Consider the following 23,720-nt stretch of genomic DNA (forward strand, 5'->3'; position numbering starts at 1 on the left):
GCCTTAGGCACTATGCTACCAGAGCTGTTCATAATGGCCTATCATAATTCTTCTCTTTATTTCTAGTTGGTGAATTGCATTTTCTCTTCATTTTTTTTATTTTGGTCATTTACATCTTTGTCAGTCTAGCTAAAGGTTTACCAATTTTATTGATATCTTCAGAGAAATAACTTTTGGTTTAATTGATTCCTATTGTTTTTGTTTTCAATTTTATTTATTTATGCTCTGATCTTTGTTATTTCCTTTCTTCTGGTAGGTTTAGGCTTAATTTGCTCTTCTCTTTCCAGTTCCTGGAGTTGTTGACTTAGGCCATTAATTTGAGGTTTCTCTTTTTTCTTTATGTAGGCATCTGTTACACGTTTCCCTCTGAGTACTACGTTTGCTGCATCTCAAACATTTGCATATGTTGTGCTCTCATTTTCATTTGATTTTAAGAAATTCGTGATTTCTTCCTTGACCCATTGGTAGTTTAATAATGTATTATTTAATTTCCATATGTAGGTGTATTTTCCAGGGTGTTTTTTTTTTTTTTTTTTTCTGTTATTGTTGTCTAACTTTATTCTGTTGTGGTCAGAGAAAATACTTTGTATGATTTCCATGTTTTAAAATTTATTAAGACTTGCTTTGTTCTAAACTATGGTCTATCCTGGAGAATGATCCATGTGCACTGGAGTAGAATGTATACTGTGGGTTTTTTGGGGGGAGATGGTGGTAGTAGAATGTTCTATGTATGTCTATTAAGTCTAGCTGGTTTATAATGTCCTTCTTATCCTCTGCTTCCTTCTTCACCTTCTTTCTAGATGTTCTGTCCAATGTTGAAAGTGGTGTATTTAAGTCTCCAACTATTATTATAGTACTATCTATTCCTCCCTTTAATTCTATCTGTGTTTGCTTTATGTATTTAGGTGTCCTGATGTTGGGGCATATATACTTATGATTGTTGTATATTCTTAATTGACTCTTTTATCACTACATAATGTCCATCTTTATCTCTTCTGACAGATTTTGATTTAAAGTCTACCTTCAGAAAGATTGTATGAGTTCATTGTTGTTGTTGTTGTTGTTGCTGTTGGGTACCATTGAGTGAGTTTGGACTCATAGCGACTCCATCAATAACAGAACAAAACACTGCCCATTCCTGCATCATTCTCGCAATCGCTATATTTCAGCCTGTTGTTGCAGCCATTGTGTCAGTCTATCTCCTTGAGGTTCTTCCTCCTTTTCACTGACCCTGTACTTTACCAAGCATGATATCCTCCTTCTCCAGGGAGTGGTCCCTCCTGATAATATGTCTAAATAAGTAAAATGTAGCCTCACCATCCTCATTTCTAAGGAGCATTGTGGTTCTACTTCTTCCAAAAGAGGTTTGTTTGTTTGCTCTTCTAGCAGTCCATGGTGTATTCAGTATTCTTTGCCAACACCATAATTCAAATGCATCAGTTCTTCCACAGTCTTCCTTATGCATTATCCAGCTTTCACATGCATATGAGGTAATTGAAAATACCATGGCATGGCTCAGGCACACTTTAGTTCTCAAGGTAACATCTTTGCTTTTTAACACTTTAAAGTGGTCTTGTGCAACAGATTTGCCCAATGCAATATGTCATTTGATTTCTTGACTGCTTTTTCCATGCATTGATTGTGAATCCAAGTAAAACGAAGTCCTTGGCAACCTTAATCTTTTCTCCATTTATTACGATGTTGCTTATTGGTCCAGCAGTGAAGTTTTTTGTATCCATTCTGAAGACTGTAGTCTCTGATATTAATTAGTAAGTGCTTCAAGTCCTCTTCTTGAAGGTGGTTTTATCTGCATATTGCAGGTTCTGAATGAGTCTTTTGCCAATCCTGATGCCCGTGATCATCTTCATGTAGTTCAGCTTCTTAGATTATTTACTCAGCATGTAGATTGAACAAGTGTGAAAGGCTACAACCCAGACATACACCTTTCCTGATTTTAAACCACACAATATCCCTTTGTTCTGTTTGAACCACTGCCTCTTAGTTTATGTACAGGTTCAAAATTAGCACAATGAAGTGTTCTAAAATTCCCATTCATTGCAGCATTAGGGATGATTTGTTATGAGCCACAAGGTTGAATGTCTTTGCATAATCAATAAACACAGATAAACATCTTTCTGGTATTCTCTGCTTTCAGCCAAGATCTATGTGCCATCAGCAATGCTATCCCTTGTCCCACATCCTCTTCTGAATCTGGCTTGAATTTCTAGCAGTTCCCTGTTAATGTACTGGTCTGACTGAGGAAATAAGAGAGTATCCATTTTGATGTATTAATATTGGGTATCAGCATTTAAAAAATTGATGACTGAAAACTGATGTATACTTTTTTTTCCCCCACCTTCGTTGCTTTTAACTCTTGGGCCTCATGCCTGTGTCTTCCACTGCCTTGGTCATTTTGTGCTGACTTATGCCTTATATTGCTTTTCCCTTCACCCAAGTTTATACCTTTTTGTTAGTGATTCACTCTCACGTCTTCTCCTATCCCTGGTAACCTTCCAAGAATGATTTTTTCCCCTGTGTGTAAACCTTTTCTTAACTTTTTACAGTAGTGCTGTCTTGCAATATTTGTACTTTTGTGTTTGACTGTCTTCACTCAGGGAGCTCTGGTAGCAAAGCGGTTAAGACACTTGACTGCTAACCAGAAGGCAGGCGGTTCAAACCCACCAGCTACTCCTCAGAAGGAAGGTTGGGCAATCTACTTCTGTAGTGATACCGCCTCGGAAACCCAAAGAGAGGTCGCTAAAATACTCCTTATTTGCTAGTGTATGTGCGATGTATTAGGGCCTCTATGTTTGTCCCTATTGTTATTTTGATAATCTTAATGGTTTGAAGTTTTAAATTTAGATCTTTGATCCATCTTTTTTTTTTTTTTTTTGTATTGTGAGAGATACAGATCCTGCTTCCTCTTCTGTAAATAGATATCCAATTTTGTCAGCTCCATTTATTTAAGAGATGATCTTTTCCCCATTTAATGGGTTTCATCCCTTTTTCAAAGATCAGCTATCTATAGGTGGATAGATTTATTTCTGAGTTATCAGTTCTGTTCCATTGGTCTTTGTGTCTGTCAGTGTACCAATACTAGGCCATTTTGACCACTGTGGCTATATATAGTAGATTTTGAGATCAGCGACTGTGAGGCCTCCTACTTTGTTCTTCTTCTTTAGTAGTGCTTTGCTTATCCAAGGTCTCTTTCCTTTCCATATAAAGTTGGTGCTTACTTTTTCCATCTCTTCAAAGGGTGGTTGTAGAGCTCTGGTAGCATAGTTTCTAAGGCACTTGACTGCTAACCAGAAGCCTGGCAGTTCAAACCCACCAGCCACTCCTCGGAAGGAAGGTTGGGCAATCTACTTTCATAGTGATACTGCCTCGGAAACCCAAGGAGGGGTCACTATGAGTCAGGTCCAACTCGATGGCACATAACAACAATGACAGCAACAAAGGGTGGTGATGGAATCTGGATCTGGATTGCATTATATCTGTAGATTGCTTTGGATAGTACTGACATTTTTACAATATTAAATCTTTTTATCTATGAGCTTGATATTTTCTTCCATTTATGTAGAAAACTGGTGTATAAATTAAATTTGCATTTCCTTGCTTCTTAGTGAAGTTGTGTATTTTTCCTGTTTTTACCATCATAAACCAGATTTCCTTTTGTTTCCTTTGCACTCAAAACTTTTAATTAAATGGTGTTAATCTTCTACTCCTTATTTTTGTGTTGCTGAAGGCAAAAATAGATTCTATAATAGATTCATGGAATTTTATAGATAGATGGGACTAAATCTTATTCACTCTTTCATTTTACAGATGATTTGGTCCAGGCCCAGAAAATGTAAGTGACTTTTCCAAGGTCACACAGGTTTATGGCAGTCATCTTTATGACAAATACCTATTCTTCTCTTTAGATAGAGCAGTTTTGGTGTGTGTGTTTTTTTCCTAAACTATTATACATATAGTCTGTCCCTTGGTTAAAATTTTAAAAAATTTATTGATGACTAATAGTTTATGCTGATTTTAGAAGCTAAGGAAAATAAAAATAATGCTGATAGTACAACTGCAGCTGCAAACCATCTAAGGTGGTGCACTAGAATCAACCTGGAGAGCCTTTTCAAGAGGCAGATTTCCAGGTCTAGTTGCCCAGTATTCTGATTCAGTAGATCTTGGGTCAGTCTTAGAATTTGTCTTTTAATAAGCACCACAGATGGTTCTAATTTGAGAACATGGGTTTGAGGAAAGAAAGGAAATCCATTTTACCAGGCCCCTGAAAAAAGTTGATTTCTACAATTGGGTGCTAAATTCAGTATCAAATTTCCTGGCTGCTAAGACAGAAAAGGAAACAGATTTCTATAACTTTCAAATCATCTGTAAATATACTTCTTAACATATTTTCATGGGACTAAATTTTTTTTGGGGGGGGACTAAATTTTTTTTTTTTTTAAATTTCACATTTTGTACTGATTTTAGACTTAACAGAAAAGTTGCAAGAATAGTACAGAGATTTCATATAACCTGCATCCAGTTTCCTGTAATGTTAACATCTAATATACTAAGTACAGTTCTCAAAGCAAGACATTAACATTGGTACAACTAAACTACCAACCTTATTTGAATTTTGCCAATTTTTCCACAGGTGCCCTTTTTTTTGTTCCAGGATTCCCAATTTATTTAGTTGTATTTCTGTTATTCTCCTCCAATGTGTGATCATTCTTTGTCTTTCATGACTTTGACCCTGTTGAAGATACTAATTTTGTGGACTGCTCCTTAATTTGGATTTGTCTGGTGTCTTCACACAATTGGATGAGATGATGCGTTTCCGCAAGAATACCACACAGAAATGATGTTGTGTCCATCTCAATGCAACCTATCAGGGGGTTCATGATGTTTGATGTGTCTTATTACTGGTGCTATTAACCATGACCACTTAGTTAAGATAGTGGGTGCAGGGCTTTTCCACTCTAAAGTTTCTGTCTTTCCTTTTGTAGTTAATAAATTTTCAAATTATGCAAATCCTGTTTTTCTGCCAAGTTTTGTCTATTCATTTTATCTCTCAGTGGCTGTGGATTAAATTTAATTAGGAATTTATCATGGGGATCTTTGGTAAACTATTCCACTTAGGTGGGTTCATCCTTGAGGATAGGCAGATTTTGTAGAATTTAATAAACTAACTAGAAAATTAGGTATTAGCATTGATATTATATTTAAGAAATATTAAGTGTCAGACCTAATGTTTAATTTCATCATTCTAAACTCGTGCCATTTAGAGTAACCATTACTGACTAGTTCCTGGGATGGGGGACTTTTAGTGGAAAAGGCCTTGGCAAATTGGGATGAGTTGGTTGTCCTGGCTATCATAAGTTGTTGTTGTTGTTAGCTGCTATTAAGCTGACCCCTAACTCATGGCAACTCAATGAACAGTGGATTGAAATACTACCAGTCCTATGCCATCCCCATGATTGGTTGTGAATTGAACTATTGTGTGCTGTAGTGTTCTCAGTGACTGGTTTTTGGAAATCAGTCACCAGGCCTTTCTTCCTAGTCTGTCTTAGCCTAGGCGCTCCACTGAAACCTGTTCAGCATTATGGCAACACACAAGCCTAACTGACAGGTGACTGAGCATGATGATTGGCAGCTACCATGCAGTTATCTCTAAAAAGAACCTAATGTTTGCAAATGCAAGGTTAGTTTGATTGTTGTTGTTGCTTTAATCTCAAGTATTGTCAAGACCTGTTGGTAGTGATAATCAAGGCTCGTTAATTAGCTGTTCCCCATGCTGGTCTTATTCTGAGTTTCATTAATGATCTCCTTGGCTGCTTTGACAGAAAGGAGAGGATTGAAAGCAGATGCGGAGGTCCTCAGTCTTGACTGCATATTATAGGCACCTGGGGAGGAGGGTGGTTAACAAAATACAGAGAGCTGGGCCTAGCTCCAAACTATTAGAATCCTTAGGAGAGGGGCATCAGCTATGTTAAGTTTTTTTTTTTTTTTTAATGTTCCCTGGGTGTTCTTAATGTGCAGCATGTGTTGAGAACCACGTGAGCTGTGTCTGATAGTGACGATGGTGTTTATTCTGTTCATATCTCTGTCCTTGTATTTTCAACTGCCTTTAACAAAAGGGTTGGAATAGCAAACATTTTTTACGAATGCTTACTTCCTTTGCAAGTAAGCATTACTTCCTTTGCAGGAGCTCTGGTAGCGTAGTGCCTAAGGCACTTGACTGCACCAGAAGACTGGTGGTTCAAACCCACCAGCCACTCCTCGGAAGGAAGATGGGACAATCTATTTCCGTAGTGATACTGCCTCAGAAACCAAAGGAGGGGTCACTATGAGTCAGGTCCGACTCAACGGCACTTAACAACAACAACACTTCCTTTGCAAACCTAACCTGTGAACTTTTACTTCTTTACCTTTAAAACTCCAAATGCAGCAAGTTTATTGTTATGTTTTCAAATATGGAAAGATGAGTAAGTAAAGATTTGTCAAGAAGTGTTAATAGAATGTCTCTGAAATTCCCAAAGTAGTATTAATTGCACCCTTCTCATTGGCAACTTTCTTTAACTAAGGCAGAAAATCTTTTTCTTCCTAGGGCAATTTATTGCATTGTAAGCTGAGAATTGTGAGGTTGTTCTTACATCTCCTTTCCACATTCTTACTAATAAAATTATGTTTTGCTCCTTGTATATTTTTGTTGTTTTCCCCTTGATTGACTCATGAGTCTTTTCCTGAGGAAACAGTCTCCCAGATGTATTGCATTTGTGGCTCATTAAGGCTGCAAAAGCAGCAGAACTCCCCCACCCCCTGTAGGTTTTCCTGCTCCTTAGAAGCAGAGATGGTGTTTCCCCCAGTGCGGTTACAGTTTTATGACTAATTTGAAGACTAATTTCACTCCTTAACTGGAATCCTAATTCTTTCTTTAATAAACACTCTGGGGCTCTGGAAGCATCACCTGACTGGATGAAAATAATTGTTGGTCTATGGGAAAATAACTTGGTTATTTCAATAAATTTAAATAGAGTAAATAGAACCAGCCACCTTATCCTGAGTAGTATAAACATCATGTTGTTGTCAACTCATGTACTAATGAATGGTAATGATGAAAATATGTTCTTTCATGTATTACCTCAAGATCTTGGGTGACCTCTTTTTTTTTTTAATTTTAATATCAAGTTGGGAATTTTATTTATTTTTTTTAACTTTTTGTGATTTGAGTGAAAGTTTACAGAGCAAATTTGTTTTCCATTGAACAGTTCATACGCATTTTGTTTTATGACATTGATTACAATCCCCACAATGTAACAGCTCTCTTCCCACTTCCTCCCTGTGGTTATCTTTTCCTTGTGTCCTTTCCTATACATTCCTGCCTTCTGAGATTTCACCCTGTGCAAATGCTGCCCTTATGAGCTCCCATCATAGATTGTGCTAAGGGTGCACATCCCTTGTGTAGTTGTTCACCTCGTAGTCCTGTCTATTGTTTGGCTGAAGGTTATGCCACAGGAGTGAGTTCAGTTCCAGACCCAAAAGATCATTAGGGGCCATAGTCTCAAGGGTCTTGGATGACCTTTTACTATATTCTTTTGTACCATTAAATTATTTCTGCAGACACAAAAAGATTGTCCCCTGCTGTATCTCTATTTAAAATTTACTTATAACTGAAAAGCTGGGTCTGTCACTTATTTTTTTAATTGTTGAGGTTGAAGCTAACTTTCTTATTCACCTTTGCTTTCTTCAGGGCTTAAGACCATGCCTTAAAATGTTTATTGATTGATAGTGTGATTTTGAGATCTCAACCACACTCCAAGTCAGGGTCTACTTTAGGGAAAAAGTGTTTATTACCTTAATTGTAAGGAATCCTTAATTCTGGAAGGTAAAACTAAAATTCCTGAAGGCCAGTTGCAGACTTTCTAGGGATCTGTAACCCTTATGTTGAGGCTGCTGCTTTCCTGCCCCCTACTGGCTAGTGCTGGCCATGTCAAACATAAGGAGATGGAGTTTGTTTCATTTTGTTTTGTTTTTGTAGGGTTGCTATGAGTCGGAATTGACCGGAGAGTGTGTGTGTGTGTGTGTGCATCTGTATGTATATGTATATATATGTGTGTGTGTATATATATATATACACACACCCTCCAGTCGATTCTGACTCATATATATATGTATATATATACATATATGTGCACATACACACACACACATATATAGCAAGGGAGTTCTGATGGCGTAGTGCTTAAGACATTTGACTGCTAACCAGAAGAAAGCTGGCGGTTGAAACTCAAGGAGGGGTCGCTGTGAATAAAGACCAACTCAACGGCAGTGAGTTTGGTTTTCTTTTTTTTGGTTTATATATAACAAAATCATTTGCCATGTCAACATGTTTCACATGTACAGTTCAGTGATGTTACGTTCATATGAACAGTCATCACCACCATCTGTTTTTAAGTATTAAATGATCCCACCTATATGAAATATCTAGAATAAGCAAATATATACAGACCAAAGTTAATTAGTGGTTACTAGGGTCTGGAAGGAGAGAGGAAGAGAGAGTTTAGGGATGGTGAGCTTCTGTTAAGGGTGGGGGAAAAATTTGGAAATGGAAACTATTTCTGACGTTTATGGATCTTTTTGTTCTCTTCTCCAGGGCTTATTGACTATAATTTTCATTGCTTCCGGAAGGCTATCCATGAAGTCTTTGAGGTGAGAATGAAAGTGGTAAAATCTCGAAAGGTTCAGAATCGGCTGCAGAAGAAAAAGGGAGCCACCCCTAACGGGACCCCTAGAGTGCTGCTGTAGGTGAGGTGTCAGGACATCTTTCGAAATCAGGCATTTTTGGTGAGGCTGCTGCACCACATGTGCAAAAAGAAGGGGAAGATGGAGACCAGGGCCCATGACATGGATTCGTTGCTTAAAGGAAAAAAAAAGATTCTTGCAACCCACTTGATCCTCTCTTTTTTAAATAAAGTAAGCACTTTGAAGCAAAAACTTGTATATTAACAATGAAGTGAAATCCACTGTAATTTTGTTACACAAATGTAAACTTTCTTGGTCTGTAGTAAGAAAAATCACGTTTGAGAATTGCCAGGAACTGTATATATTTTGCACTTTTTCATGTTTTTTTTTTTCTCATTGAACTGAACTTTGATAAAACTACTTTTCTAAACCTTTTCTGTACTTGGTGTGAAGGACATGCATATTGGAGTCCATTTACATATGGCAATCAGAAATTAATCAAAAAATGATGCATTGGCAATGACTTTATATATATATATATAAATTTGGGAATATTTGCTACCGGTTATTGAGAATAATCATTTTTCTGTGGCGCTGGAACAGATTGGGGCTGCAGGCTCCAGTAGCAATAAGAAGAATCCTCAGTTTATAATGCTTGTAAAAAGGTGTTTTGTAGAATACTATTAGCACCAAACTTCTATAAAAATTTATATAGCCATGATAGTGCTCCCCTACTCAGTTTTCATGAAGCTGTTTACCTCAACACACATCTCTATAGTCACTTTATACAGAGAGGTTAGTTCTTTGTGCTTTACTACTGTTCTTTAGAATCTTTGGGACCAGATTTCCAACTTGGTGCCAACCACTGGAGAGAAATAAGCATGTCACTGAAATGCAGAGGTTGGAGGCTTCTCCTTATCTGCCACCTGGAGCTAAAGGAGCATCAGAGGTCAAAAAGTTTCACAAATATCAGTGATTGGCAACTGCAGCTAAATATATATATATATATATATATATATATATATATATATGCATACATCTCTGTCTGGCCCTTGTGAAATGGGCCTATGGTTATGCATTTAAAATGTTTAGGGCCAGTTTGTTACTGCTTCATGACCACAGTAAGTGGAGCCAGTCTCATGTCTCTACTGCAGAGCAGAATCCTGCTGGACACATTTTTATCACTGCTGAGTCTTCTCTTCACCTATAATATATAATAGTACACCTTGTGGATTCTGTCCATTCCCACCTTATGATTGAACTAGAACTCAACTAACCACCATCTTGCTCTGTAAGGCTAAAGAGCTATTCTGAAAATTTCTAATTGTCAGTGGGAAAAGGATGGCCAGAGGAGGCATTACAATTAGCTGTGAATTTGTTTCTATGAAATTCTTTCACTTATGTTTACTTCAGGATATCAGGAAATTAAAAAATTCCTAAATCTTTTCCCACCTCAAACCATTCCAAGTAAATATGTCCATCCCAAGGGTCAGTGCCCCAAAGTGTGCTTGTGGGGCATTAGAAAGTCTTTGTTTCTAAGCAAAATCTCCTAAGATTGTCAAAGCTGGTCCTAGAAAAGTATATGAAGTCCCTAAAGCAACTTACCCTGAAATTCACCTCTGATATCTGTGGCTTCTTTCCATCTTCTCTCCTCCCTTTCTTCAAGTCTTGTTCCTTCAAGCTGGTAACTAAAACTTAAGATGGTAACTGATTGGAGTTTTAAGTTTGAGCCTCTCAAGCATTTGTACCTTTGGGGGAGGAATTTTCTAAAAATCAGTAAGGCATCCTAACCCCCTTCCTCATAATTCCAGTTTAGGAACTCAAGGCTCAAGAGAAGTCTTTTCCCTAACTTCCAGAGCTATGTACCCTACTGGACCCTTGCCAACAGGCTTGATACATATGGGCTGTTCTTATAAATCTAATTCTCTAATATTTTTTACAGCATATTCCTCTTTGAATAGGAAAATCAAGTAAAGAATCAGTTTTCAAATGTAAATTTAACCTCAAGATGGAGACAGTTTCCTGTCTGGTAAACCACACATTACTTAGGTATATATATTATTGTAACCAGGTGGAGCTTCCATTTTTAAGCTGGATGTATGATAGATTTTTGTCAAAATGTGCCTTAAAAGCCTATTACTTCAAGAGCAAATGATTCTTTGGGGGAAAGGCAAAAATAATCCTATGGGCTTTGGACCCAAGTTCATGGTGGTAAGTGCACTCATTGATTAGTCACACACTAATATAGATTACTGCTTCTAATCTGTAAATGTGGCCATGACCTCTTATTAAAGGGAGGTGTAAGAGTTACATCTAGGAAGCCAATGTTTCAAGTCTGTGCTATTGGGATTAAAAAATCTCCTCAAGCCCTTTTGCATTTAATTTTTTGAAATGGGAGTTAGTTTACTGCAGTGTGTATGGCCACATTTAGGTCTCAAATCTAATATTAATGCAAAGCTCAAACACATGGCTATAGTGACTACACTTGAGCGTATTTACTCATTTTCACAGATTGAGAACTTGACTTGCATTTCTGTAGAACAGGGCAGCCCTTTGCCTTTTGAATCAATTGGAAAACCTACATGTAGAGTTGAGATTCTGTTTGTGAATTATCATCTCTGGTTATTTTCAGTGATATGGATTAATATGTATGACCAGTGTGGAATGTTTCCAAAGAAACACTGATTAACATTCGTGGAAAATGTTGTTTTGAGAGCATAATATATTTTGGGCCCTTAAATATAAAATGACTAAAATCACAGCAATTTTGTTACATATAGATTATATGCTAACTCTGTTTGAAACATACTCCCGGAAAACAGCTGAACTGTCTTGATTATTAAAGTACGGTATGCGTTCAACGTGTATGGCCTGGATATGGTTTGTGATCAAGTATAGTATTATATTTTCCTTTAAGTGGTACAGCATTTTTAAACCATTGCTTTAAAAAATGTTAAATGCAAACTTAAAAGCATTTGTCACATGTTCATGACATGGTAAGGCTTTTGTTTTATTTCAAGCATATTCATATCAAGCTTTCTGGAAGAATGGTCTCTTAGCTGAAAAGGAAGGTATGGCTTTTCATATTTGTGAGGATGTTTACCATGCATATACATCACTGTTTCATTGGGCCCATTGGGCCATTGGTAAAATGTTTGCTCAGATTAATGAGCTCTCATTTCATTAATATGAAGATATGTCATTCTATTTAAATAGAATTTCCTATTTTGTTTTTATTGTTTTAGTTACCTAGTGCTGTTCTGACAGGAATATGCCACAAATGAGATGGCTTGAACAAACAGGAGTTTATTTTTTTACAATTTTGGAGGCTTTAAGACCAAGTTCAAAGTGCCAGGCTCTAGGGGCTGGGTGAAAGCCCCTCAGCCTTGAGCTCAAGCTCTGCCTCCTACTCTCGGCCCACTGAAGCTGCAGGCGTTTCTTCACTCAGACAGCTGCTGGCTGCTGAGGCTGACAAGCCCAAGGTTGACAGGTAAAAAGTCGCACAGTCCCAAGGTTACCAAACAACATGGCAGACCACTAATTCAAGTCCAGATGAAGTCCCAAGATCGGCAGGGCATGGCAGGCTGTTGAACAATGACTTGGCTATATGCGAGGTTCTAGCGTGCCAAAATGATGGAGGCTATTCCCAAAGCTGTTTCTTATATATGGGAAGCAGACTACATCCCTAAAGCAGCTACTCAGCTGCTCCAATAGATTCCACCATGGACTTAATTACCAGTCTCACCATGAGGAATAACTACATCCAACTACCTAGCCATTCAACCAGGCCCAGCCAAGTTCATACACAAATTTAACTACCACAATTATTTTAAAATCCTTTTCTCTTTTCATATTTTTGGTGGAGACAATAGATTAACTGTTATTTCAGTAAACTTTTATATTAATTATTTCTGCTCTGATCGTAATCCCTAGGCATCTGGAAATATTATCCAAACAGTCCACCTATCATTCATAAGATTCTATTCTATAATGACTTTATATAAATATAGAACCTCTAAGAGTTCTCAAAGGAGCCCTGATGCTGCAGTGATAAAGCACTTGACTGCTGACCTAAACATTGCAATTTGAACCCACCAGTCACTTCATGAAAGATGTAGCAGTCTGCTTCTGTAAAGATTTACAGCCTTGGAAACCCTGTGGGGAAGTTCTACTCTGTCCTGAAGGGTCACTATGGGTTGGAATTGACTTGATGGCAGTTGGTTTGATAAGAGATCTCGGAGGGCTAGCATCAGATGTTATAGCATAAATATGAAGTCCTTTTTTGATTGGAAAACCTGGTCTAAAATAATTATTCCAAGATGTTCAATCAATAGTGATGTTGAGTGAGTAGGAGAAAGCAAATGTTGTCTTTAACAGATTTTTCAAATAATTATAGATAATATTGATTAAATGCATACAATATGCCATACACATTTGCTCTTAAGTACTTTTACATAATGAACCCTAATGGTAGGATTACAAGAGGTAGGTACTATTATGCCTGTTTTACAGTTGAGACAACTGAGGCCAAAGAGGTAACATAACTTAATCAAGATCATATAACCTGTAAGAGTCAAGGCTGAGAGTCTTGACTCCAGAGTCCACATTCTCAAGCATATTATTTAAAGAGGCGTCACCAAATGTTTCCTTAAATGCTCTCTTTTCGCAATGTGAGGAGGGGAATTGAAGATTAGGATGTACTGCCGCAACGGCTTATGAAGCCTGAAATGCTGGTTATTTAAAAATATCTAGTGTTCTTACAAGTACTCCATTACATGTTTCTAGAACCCATAGGAACCGTCTTCTAAATGTATTTCACTTAGAGAAGAAAGTCAACAAAGATGATGTTTTTTTTTGTTCCTAATCCATTAAGTAACTAACACCAAGAATAATATCAACAGTGTTTAAATATCTGAAGAAAATTTAAATACCTTTTGCAGCCAGTTGGTATTTTAAAGGTGATAGTGTATAAAGCTCTGAGAAAATCATCTTAAATGCATTAATTATTTTCCCTTGAGCTTTTACGATGTCTAACAATAATTTGTGGAAAACAGAACATTAATCTGAGTTAAGATTCAAAAAGCATTTTTGTTCATCCTTAAGACATATATTTAAATTTGCCACTAGTATGCTTTTTGCTGGAATATTCTACAAGAAGATTCTCAACTCTGCCATGTTCCGAATGGAACTTGCCTTCCTTCTTACTAAATCTTTTCCTTCTCCTATGATGGCTTGAGTATCCTCCCTAGTGCCCCTGCCAGAAACTTGGCCCTCATTCTTGACTCTTTCCTCTTGCTTACCTCCATCAGTCACTCATTTCTTCCAGCATAGTCTTACAAAGAGGAGCCCTGGTGGCGCTCTAGTTAAGTGCTCAACTGCTAACCTAAAGGTTGACAGTGTGAACTTACCAGCCACTCCAGCTCCCCAGGAGAAAGATGGGGCAGTCTGCTTTCATAAAGATTACAACCTTGGAAACCTTGGGACAGTTCTACGCTGTTCTGCAGGGTTGCTATGAGTTGGAATCAACTTGTTGGCAATTTTTTTTTTGGTTATTCTTACAAATGTCTATTTTGTTCACTTTTCTCCATCTTCTGTGCCACTCTCCTGGGTTAGACCGCCATCTCCTCTCATTGGGATCACAGCAGCCTCTTCACCAATGCCTCTTCCTTCACCCCATACATCCATTCATTCATACATACACTCAGACCCAGAGGGACCTTGCCACGATTCTGACAATGTCATGCCCTTGCTTAACACCCTCCATGGCTCTCCATTGTTATCAGCTGTCAGTCCAAATCCCTTAATATAATTTACAAGGCCCTGTGTCCCTGGTCCTTACCTGTCTCTCCAGCCTTGCCTCATCCTCCCTCATCAAAGCTGGACAAACATGTCTGTACAGTATATGGTAAATAAGAAGAACAACGCACTTTGATTCCTTTCTTTGCCAATCATTTTCTGATGGAAAGTGAAATTTCCTTTCATTCAGCAAATGTTTATAGGGTGCTTGCTATATGCTAGAGACACTGTGCTTAGTAAAATGGCTAAATACTGGCAGATAATGGATATGGGAAGATTTTAATACCTAAAAAATTATAGAAAATGAACTATTTCAGATAGGCCCTTACAGGTGTCAGTTTTTACAACTGCAGTTGGGTAGGACTTACCACACTCCAGCAGAGACCATGGATAGCAATAGCTAGCATCTGATAAGTTATGTTGTTCAACAAATAACAAATCATATGCTATACTTAATATTATTAATTTAAATTATAAATAGGCTGTGAGAGTAGAAATGTTTACTGAAGGTAGTGCCTTTCCTTATAATTGAGAAAAGAGATGAATTAATCTTAAAAGTATAAAGATATGTGTTATTTTAATTTTCATACTTTTCTAAGTTAATACATACATGAATTTAATATCATTTTCAGAATTAGACTGAATAAAAAGTTTACTTCACTGTTTCTCCTCTTTTTAATGTTTACACCAGGGAGCTATGCATATTGACTAAGGCAAATTTTTTTTATGTTCTTTTAATATGTTAACATGAGAAACAGTAGAAGATGTGGGAAGGATCTAACATTAGAACATAGGGCTAAGAGTTTCTCAGGTCATTTAGAATTTAAAATATAGAGCTAAGAATCTTTCAGGTTATTTAGAATTTTGAAAGGCAGGATATTTTAAAATGTCCAAAGCTTGACCTAGCAGGCTTTAAAGATCTGCTTTCACCATAAATTCAAGTTAAATGCAGACAGTGATCTTATTTCAGTTGTACTATCAGTATGTTTACAGTTTTCTGTAATAGTCAAGGTGAAGAGAAAATAAATGTAGGCTTTAGTGGTCCCTGTGAAGGAACCATGGGGTGCAGTGATTAAACACTTGGCCTGCTAACTAAAAGGTTGGTGGTTTGAACCCACCAGCCACTGCAGATGTGGCAGTCTGCTCCTATAAAGGTTACAGACTCAGAGACCCTAAGGGACAGTTCTATCTACTATGTCCTATAGGGTTGCTGTGAGTCACGATTGACTTGATAGCAGTGGATTTTTTTTTTTTTAGGTATAATATTAAAGATACTTCAAATTATATCCTATTACTATCCCCCCAAAAAAGTTCAATTCCGTGATTTGAAAAAAAAAAATCAAAAATAAAAGTCTTAGTCCAGTAAATACCAGTTAATAGTCTTTCTAGACTATGGAATTTTTAATTTCAATTTGTGATTTATCAGTTAAAGCTGAGATGGAATTTGGTCATCAGTAGTCAAATGTGAAAAAAGAAACTATCTTCAAAGGTGAACTCTTAGATCCAAGCAGTATTTGCATGGTATGTTTAAAACTGCCTTGGGACAAACCTGAAGGAATTGCCATGTTCTCATTAAAGCCTATGATGAAATCCATTTGAAACTTTTGTTGTGAACCACAATAAGAAATACATCTCACACTGCAAACTATCACACACTCATATTTGCAAGTACTGCTAGGGAAAAAAAATCATGAAATAATATCCTCACTACACGCAATGCATTCTGGTATTTTCTATTTCATTTTTTGAAAAAAAGATCTGACAGTTGATTGATGGGTCACAACCTACAGTTTGGAAAGAACTGCTAGAGTGAACCCTTTGGCCATATCAGAGATACCTGAGAAAAAGTTTCTTCCCAACCTAAAATATTTTCCTTCTCTCTGTTAATAATTAAGTTTTAACAAACATAAGGAAAATTCTAAATAAGTTCTTGAATGTTTTTCTCATTCCATCAGGGCTTTCCATTGTGTTTAATGGAGCAGTTTTACCTTTCACTGCCATCCTTGGGATGTTTTTGTATGCTGTATTGTATTTTAGGGGTAGTGGGCAGGAGTGGTTGCGGTCCTGAGAGGATCATCACTTACTGTTAACTCTGTCCTTATCTTCAATGTGATGATGAGTTTACTTAGTTTAGTGACTCATGAGCACACATCTCACTCCCATGAGGTCCTTTGTTAATTCAAGTGGCATTAGTGTTATCCAATATCCAGCATCCTTGATTTTGCCCTTTTGTGTCATTTTGACACTGCCAAGAATCTTTCTTCAACAATATAAATGGCAACTATACATATGGATCTCACTGGATAGAATACACAGGGATTAAGTCAGCTACATCTGTGGAAAGAGATGGTGGAGAAGCTCTATATCAGTTAAAACAAGGCCATGGACTGAGTGTATTGCTTATATGCAAGTTGAAGCTGAAGAAAGTTAAAACAAGTCCACAAAAGCCAAAATATGACATTGAGTATATACTACTTGGATTTAGAGACCATCTCAAGAATAAATTTGACACATTGAACACTAATGGCCAAACTCCAGATGAATTGTGGGATAACATCATGGATACCATACATAAAGAAAGCAAGTGTTCAATAAAAAGACAGGAAAGAAAGAAAAGACCAAAATGGATGTTAGAAGAGACTCTGAAACTTGCTTTTGATAGAGTAGCTAAAGCGAATGGAAAAAATGATGAAGTGAAAGAGCTACATACTCTAGATATTTCTCAAGCTGAAAGAACTGAAGAAAAAATTCAAACCTCAAATTGCAATTTTGGAGGATTCTATGGGCAAAATACTGAATGATGCAGGAAGCATCAAAAGAAGGTGAAAGGAATACAGAGTCACTGTACCAAAAAACATTTGACCATTTCAGGAGGTAGAATATAATCAAGAACCAAAGGCATTGAAGAAATTGTCAAAAAACAAAACTCCAGGAATTGATGGAATATCAATTGGAATGTTTTAAGAAATGGATGCAGTGCTGGAGGTGCTCACTCATCTATGCCAAGAAATTTGGAAGACAGCTAACTGGCTTATCAACTGGATGAGATCTGTATTTGTGCCCATTCTAAAGAAAGGTGATCCAAGAAAATGCAGAAATTATCAACAATATCATTAATATCACAGGTAAGTACAGTTTTGCTGAAGATAATTAAAAAACGGGTTGCAGCAGTACATTGAGAGGGCACTGCCAGAGAGTCAAGCTGGATTCATAAGAGAACATGGAATAAAGGATGTCATTGCTGGTGTCAGATGTTATTGCTGATGACTTTTGGCAGAAAAAAAGAGAATACCAAAAAGATGTTTACCTGTGTTTTATTGACTATGCAAAGGTATTTGACTATGGATCGTAACAAATTATGGATAACATTTGAAGAAAGGAAATTCTAAAACACTTAATTGTGCTTATAGATCAAGAGGCAGTCATTTGAACAGAACAAGGTGTGCATCAAGGCTGTGTCCTTTCACCATACTTATTCAATTTGTATGCTGATCAAATAATCTGAGAAGAAGGGACTATGTGAAGAAAAATACGGCATCAGGATTGGAGGAAGATTCATTAATAACCTGTGATATGAAGATAACAACCTTGTTTGCTGAAAGCCAAGAAGATTTCAAGCACTTGCTGGTGAAGATCAAAGACTACAGCCTTCAGTATGGATTACACCTTGTTGTTGTTGTTATGTGCCGTTGAGTCAGACCCAACTCATAGCGACCTCTCCTTGGGTTGCCGAGGCAGTATCATTACAGAAGTAGATTGCCCAACCTTCCGAGGAGTGGCTGGTGGATTTGAACCGCCAGCCTCCTGGTTAACAGTCAAGTGCCTTAGGCACTATGCTATCAGAGCTCCCTTAAGATAAAGAAAAAAATCCTCACAACCGGACCAATAAGCAACATCATGATAAATGGAGAAAAGACTGAAGTTGTCAAGGATTTCAATTTACTTAGATCCACACTCAACACCCATGCAAAAACTAGCCAGGAAATCAAATGATATATTGCATTGGGCAAATCTGCTGCAAAAAAAATACCTCTTTAAAGTGTTAAAAAGCAAAGGTATCACTTTGAGGATTATGGTGTGCCTGACCCAAACCATGGTATTTTTAATAGCCTCATAGGAAAGCTGGACAATGATTAAGGAAAACTGAAGAATTGATGCATTTGAATTATGGCCTTGGTGAAGAATATTGAACATACCGTGGACTGCCAAGACAACAAATAAACCTGTCTTAGAAGAAGTACAGCCAGAATGTTCCTTAGAAGTAAGGATGGTGAGACTTTGTCTCACGTACTTTGGACATGTTATCAGGAGGAACTAGTCCCTGGGGAAAGGCATCATGCTTGGTAAAGCAGTGGGTCAGCGAAAAAGAAGAAGATTGTCAACAAGATGGATTGACACAGTGGCTGTAACAGTGGGCTCAAGCAGGGTAACAGCTGTGGGGATGGCACAGGAAGGGGCCGTGTTTTGTTCTGTTGTGCAAAGGATCGCTGAGTCAGCACTGACACAACAGCACCTGAGAACAGTGAGAACCAGCCAAGCAGCCCTGATAGCGCAGTGGTTAAGCGCTCAGCTGCCAACTGAAAGGTCAGCTGTTTGAATTCCATGGGAGAGACATGTAGCAGTCTGCTTCCATAAAGAATACAGCCTTGGAAACCCTGTGGGACAGTTCTGCTCTGTCCTACGGGGTCACTATGAGTCAAAATTGACTCAGGGTCAGTGGGTTTGGTTTTGGTTTGTAAGAACCAGGTGGATAAGGCCCTTCTGCATGAATAAAGCGGCTACACTTAGTAGAGAGCAGGGGCCTAACAGCCATCTGCAGAGGGCCTTGAACATCCTGCTTCCTCAATCTGTTTAAGTAAACTCCTGGGAGGAGGGGATCATTCCAGTTCCCCAGTGCCAAGAGTCACAACACTTAGACCCTTCTCTCACATGGCAGTTTAAACCTTAGCCACTTATGTGCTAAGTCTCACTTTGTTTGTGGAGAATTCCATTCCTGCATTCCAGTCTGTCTTCTGCTGCCATGATCGCCCAGCTGTCTCTCCCTCTTTGGTCCTGGGGAGAGCAAACTCCTGTAGTGCTCTGCCTTCCTCCACTAAACCCAGACTCCTCCCAGACCTCTTTAATGGTGGCTTTGGTAATTGGCTTTCTTAGCAGCAGGGAAGGGACTGGGGAGACCCAGCCTTGCATCTCTCCATTTCTCAGTGGGACAGGAAAAAAGATTTCTGATGTGCAAAGAATAGTTCCCAATTTACATAACACTGAGCTTTAGGCAGTTTCTCTAAAGTTTTAAGACTCTGGGCAGTTACTGAAAATGCAGATTCCCATCCCTACCCTAGTTTTCTTGAATCAGAATTGGGCCAACTCATAGCAACCCCTTCTTGGGTTTCCAAGGTGGTATCACTATGGAAGTAGATTGTCCAACCTTCCGTTGAAGAGTGGCTGGTGGGTTTCAACCGCCAGCCTTCTGGTTAGCAGTCAAGGGCCTTAGACACTGCGCTACCAGAGCTCGAAATAAGCACCATGGACAATCCTTATAATTTGGTGAATATTGTTTGATCTGTAGTTGTTAAGGAGGTGAAGTGGGGAGGATGATTAGGATTGGATTTACCTGAGGGAGCTTTCTTACCTCCCTCACTCTTCCACATATGTATGTGTGTTAGTTTCTAAAACAAGAGTTAGTTTCTTTCTCCAAGCTGACAGTGTAGGGTTTTTTATTTTTATTTTTTAACACAATAGGTAAGTTTATTAACTGTACAGCATGATTATTTACTGTTCATCAAGTAGAAATGTGTCATCTTCATCTTCATCATCTACATGTTGAGTAGGCTGAGGAGGAGGAGGAGGAGGAGGAGGAAAGCTTGGTTGTTCTGTTTTAGGAGGTGGCAGAGTAGTGGAAGAGATGGAAGGGGAGGCCGGAGAGCCAGGCACATTCAGTGTAACGTCACAGAAATAGACAATGCTGATTTTTCAATCTACATTATTTAATCTCTAACTTAAATATAAACTTTCATGGATGTAAATGAAATAATTAAAATTATTTAAGCCATTTCTTCCATTGGTTTAAATACTTATTTAATATCACAAATTATACAAAATGGTATTAACTTAGAAAAATTGCCTTCTCCCCCGATTAACTCTTGACATGTAGGGCTTTATCATCATTATAAACATAACAGGTTCTTTCTTCATCATTATGGAACATTTGCGTTACCTAACAGTTCCCTCCAAGGAGCTCTGGTAGCGTAGTGTATAAGGCACTTGACTGCTAACCAGAAGGCTGGCGGTTCAAACCCACCAGCCACTCCTCGGAAGGAAGGTTGGGCAATCCTACTTCCGTAGTGATACTGCCTCGGAAACCCAAGGAGAGGTCGCTATGCGTCGGGTCCGACTTGACGGCACATAATAACAACAGTTCCCTCCTCTTAGTTACTTAAGATCAAACATGCTTTAAACCCACCAGAAGACTGTCAATGGAGAGTCAACTGAGTCTCAAGAACAATTTGTTAAACTTTTGTTTTTAGCTGTCCTGAAGTTGTTAGCTGTCCTGTCCACAACTCCTGGGGACCCCAGGCACCATGGAACTAAATGCTGCCCAAACCATCTCTATGAGCATTTGTGGACAGGACTGTAGTAATCCATGAAGTTTTCATTGGCTGATTTGCAGAAGTAGGTTGCCAAGCTTTTCTTCCTAGTCCATTTTAGTCTGGAAGCTGCTGTGAAACCAGTTCAGCGTCACAGCAACCAGCGAGCCTCCACTGACGGGTGGTGGCCATGCGTGAGGTGCATTGGCTGGCGGATCGAAGGTCTCTCCCCTGGAAGGCAAGAATTCTGCTGCTCTACTATCAGGCTTCATTTGTCAAACATTGGGACAGGGTTTTTTCCTTGTACATTCACAGTCGCCACAAATAACTCCTTGGATTTGTCTTTTAAATGATATTTTGAAAGACTACTGCTAATGATCTCCATCTCCAATACTTGTTCTTGAGCATATTCCCAGGAATAATTGATAAAGATGACTTTGCCTTTTTTCCCCAAATTTTGCCAAGTGACCTTTGTAATATAGAAAATTGCCATTGTTAGTGGGCTTTTAAAGACATACTGTTTTCCTGAAGAGTACTTTGTTCCAAAAAGGACTTTGTAAAGACAAAAATATAAGGTGTCTTTCTTTTCTAAAAAGTAATGTTTTTGGAAATTGCCAATCTTCCTTTTGAGGAGTGGCTGGTGGGTTTGAACCGCCAGCCTTCTGGTTAGCAGTCAAATGCCTTAGGCACTATGCCACCAGAATGCCTATTCTGATGTATGTAATACATATCTCCATTTAAGAAATTCTGTCCCAAACCCCAACTTCAACTCCCCAGAGAAGTCAGACTGGCCCAGCTGTTTTCTCACAAGATGTTAGAAGGCAAATTAATTGTGGCATCTCTCCATCTATTGGTTATTTTGTGCTAAAAGAAAAACTTGTAGGGAAGTCCAGGACAGCAATTCTGAAACTGATGACTTGGTTATCATTCCAAGTTTGCTTATAATTATAAATTAGATTTTAGTGGGAAGCGGTGTAGGGTTGTTTGATTGTTTTAAAGATATTAATAACATTGCTGAAATGCCCTTTGGCAGCAGAATCAATATCAGAAGTTCCATAATTCATGTGTGCACTGAGCATTGTAGACAGAAGAATATTTCACAGATCTATGAACTATTATTTTTTTGAAAGTTTGTGGATGCTATATTGGTGAATAAAATACAAATTTGTTTAAAAGTATTACTGAATTCATAGTAATTTTTTCTTGTCGTTGTTTTGCATTTCCCCAAGGAATTGAAACTAAAACTGCTTTCAAGGTGGGGAACAGAGTTTTAAGCTATTCAGGGTGGTTTGTGGATGAGCAAGTTTAGTCAGTCAGTAGATGCTTAAAAGGTGCCCAGAGAATGAAAATTTGGGTGACAGGACACGAGGACACAGAAAAGGCATCAACAGAGGAACAGTGCTGGAAAGAACCTTTAGGAGAGGACTCAGGACTCGGGAGGGAGAAAAATGTCTGCGAACAGACATCTTTAAGTAAACCTGTCTTCACCCACGAACAACAACTGTTCTAAGTTGCAGGTGTTTCCTTTATGGCTAAATTTAGAAAATGAAATAACTCTTGTGAAACTCCTAACTTCATCTTATGAGACTAAAGAGGATGAGTCGCATGATTTTTATTACCAATTTTAAAAGCGTCTTTAAATCATGAAGAAAAAAAAAAAACTCAGAAGAAATGCAACCCATGCAAATGAAGCAGAAAAACACAATACTAAGCAGGATTTTTCTCCTCATCCTAAGAACCAAGAGCTGAAGTTTTTGAGAAGATAGTAAAAAAGAGGAAGACCCTCAATAAAGTGGATTGACAAAGTGGCTGCAACAATGGGCTCATGCATGGCAAGGGTTGTGAGAATGGCAGAGGACTGGGCTGTTTTGTTTTGTAATATATAGAGTCACTGTAAGTCAGAACTGACTCTATGGCACCTACCAATAACGTGCCATCAAATCCGATCTCCAAGCAAAAACATAGAAAACTATAGTAAAAAATCATTTTAATAATGTTGCAAACATTCATTTTACTACTGTATTTAGATGGCTTCTTATTAATTCATAAAATTTTTTTTTTCAAAGATAATGATGCCAGTACAAGTCATCTGACAAAAGGAACCTAATAAACTAGTACTCTAAGCAGTTAATTGAGTTTCACATATATACAGTTGAATGACTTGCTTGTCATTCAAAGATTGCCGGTGACTGGATTTTAACAAGTTCTAAAGTAGGGTTGTTTGATTGTTCTAAAAACCAAAACCAAACCCACAGCCATCAAGTCAATTCCGACTCATAGTGACCCTAGAGGACAGAGTAGAAGGGTTTTCAAGGCTGTAAATCTTTACAGAAGGAGAAGGTTTGAATCGCCATTGACCTTTTAGTTTAGCAGTCTAATGCTTTACCCACTGTAGCATCAGAGCTCCTTGACTGTTCTAAAGATATTAATAATATTGCTGAAATAATATTTTATTCTGTGATAACAGTATTAAAAATGTGGTTTTTTTAGGATTAAAACAGAATGAGCAGAAGAGTTCAGTAAGATGGCAGAATAGGCAGAAAGACTGCACAGACCCTCTTCAACAAAGAAAAGGGGACCCAAATTAACACAGATACAGAAGATAAT

General features: G+C 37.9%; 1 protein-coding gene across 1 annotated transcript in view; it reads left to right on the top strand.

The window, feature by feature from the left end:
• Nucleotides 1–8,799, top strand: part of RRAGD (Ras related GTP binding D) — a 92,284-nt gene extending 83,485 nt beyond the window's left edge. Inside the window, exon 7 of the mRNA XM_007950879.2 lies at nt 8,648–8,799. Coding sequence (XP_007949070.1) covers nt 8,648–8,799 — 152 coding nt within the window. The remainder of the gene's footprint in view (nt 1–8,647) is intronic.
• The last annotated feature ends 14,921 nt before the right edge of the window (nt 8,800–23,720 follow it).

This window comes from Orycteropus afer, unplaced genomic scaffold, assembly GCF_000298275.1.
Source record: "Orycteropus afer afer isolate SDZICR_OR568_19922 unplaced genomic scaffold, OryAfe1.0 scaffold00011, whole genome shotgun sequence".
NCBI lineage: Eukaryota > Metazoa > Chordata > Mammalia > Tubulidentata > Orycteropodidae > Orycteropus > Orycteropus afer.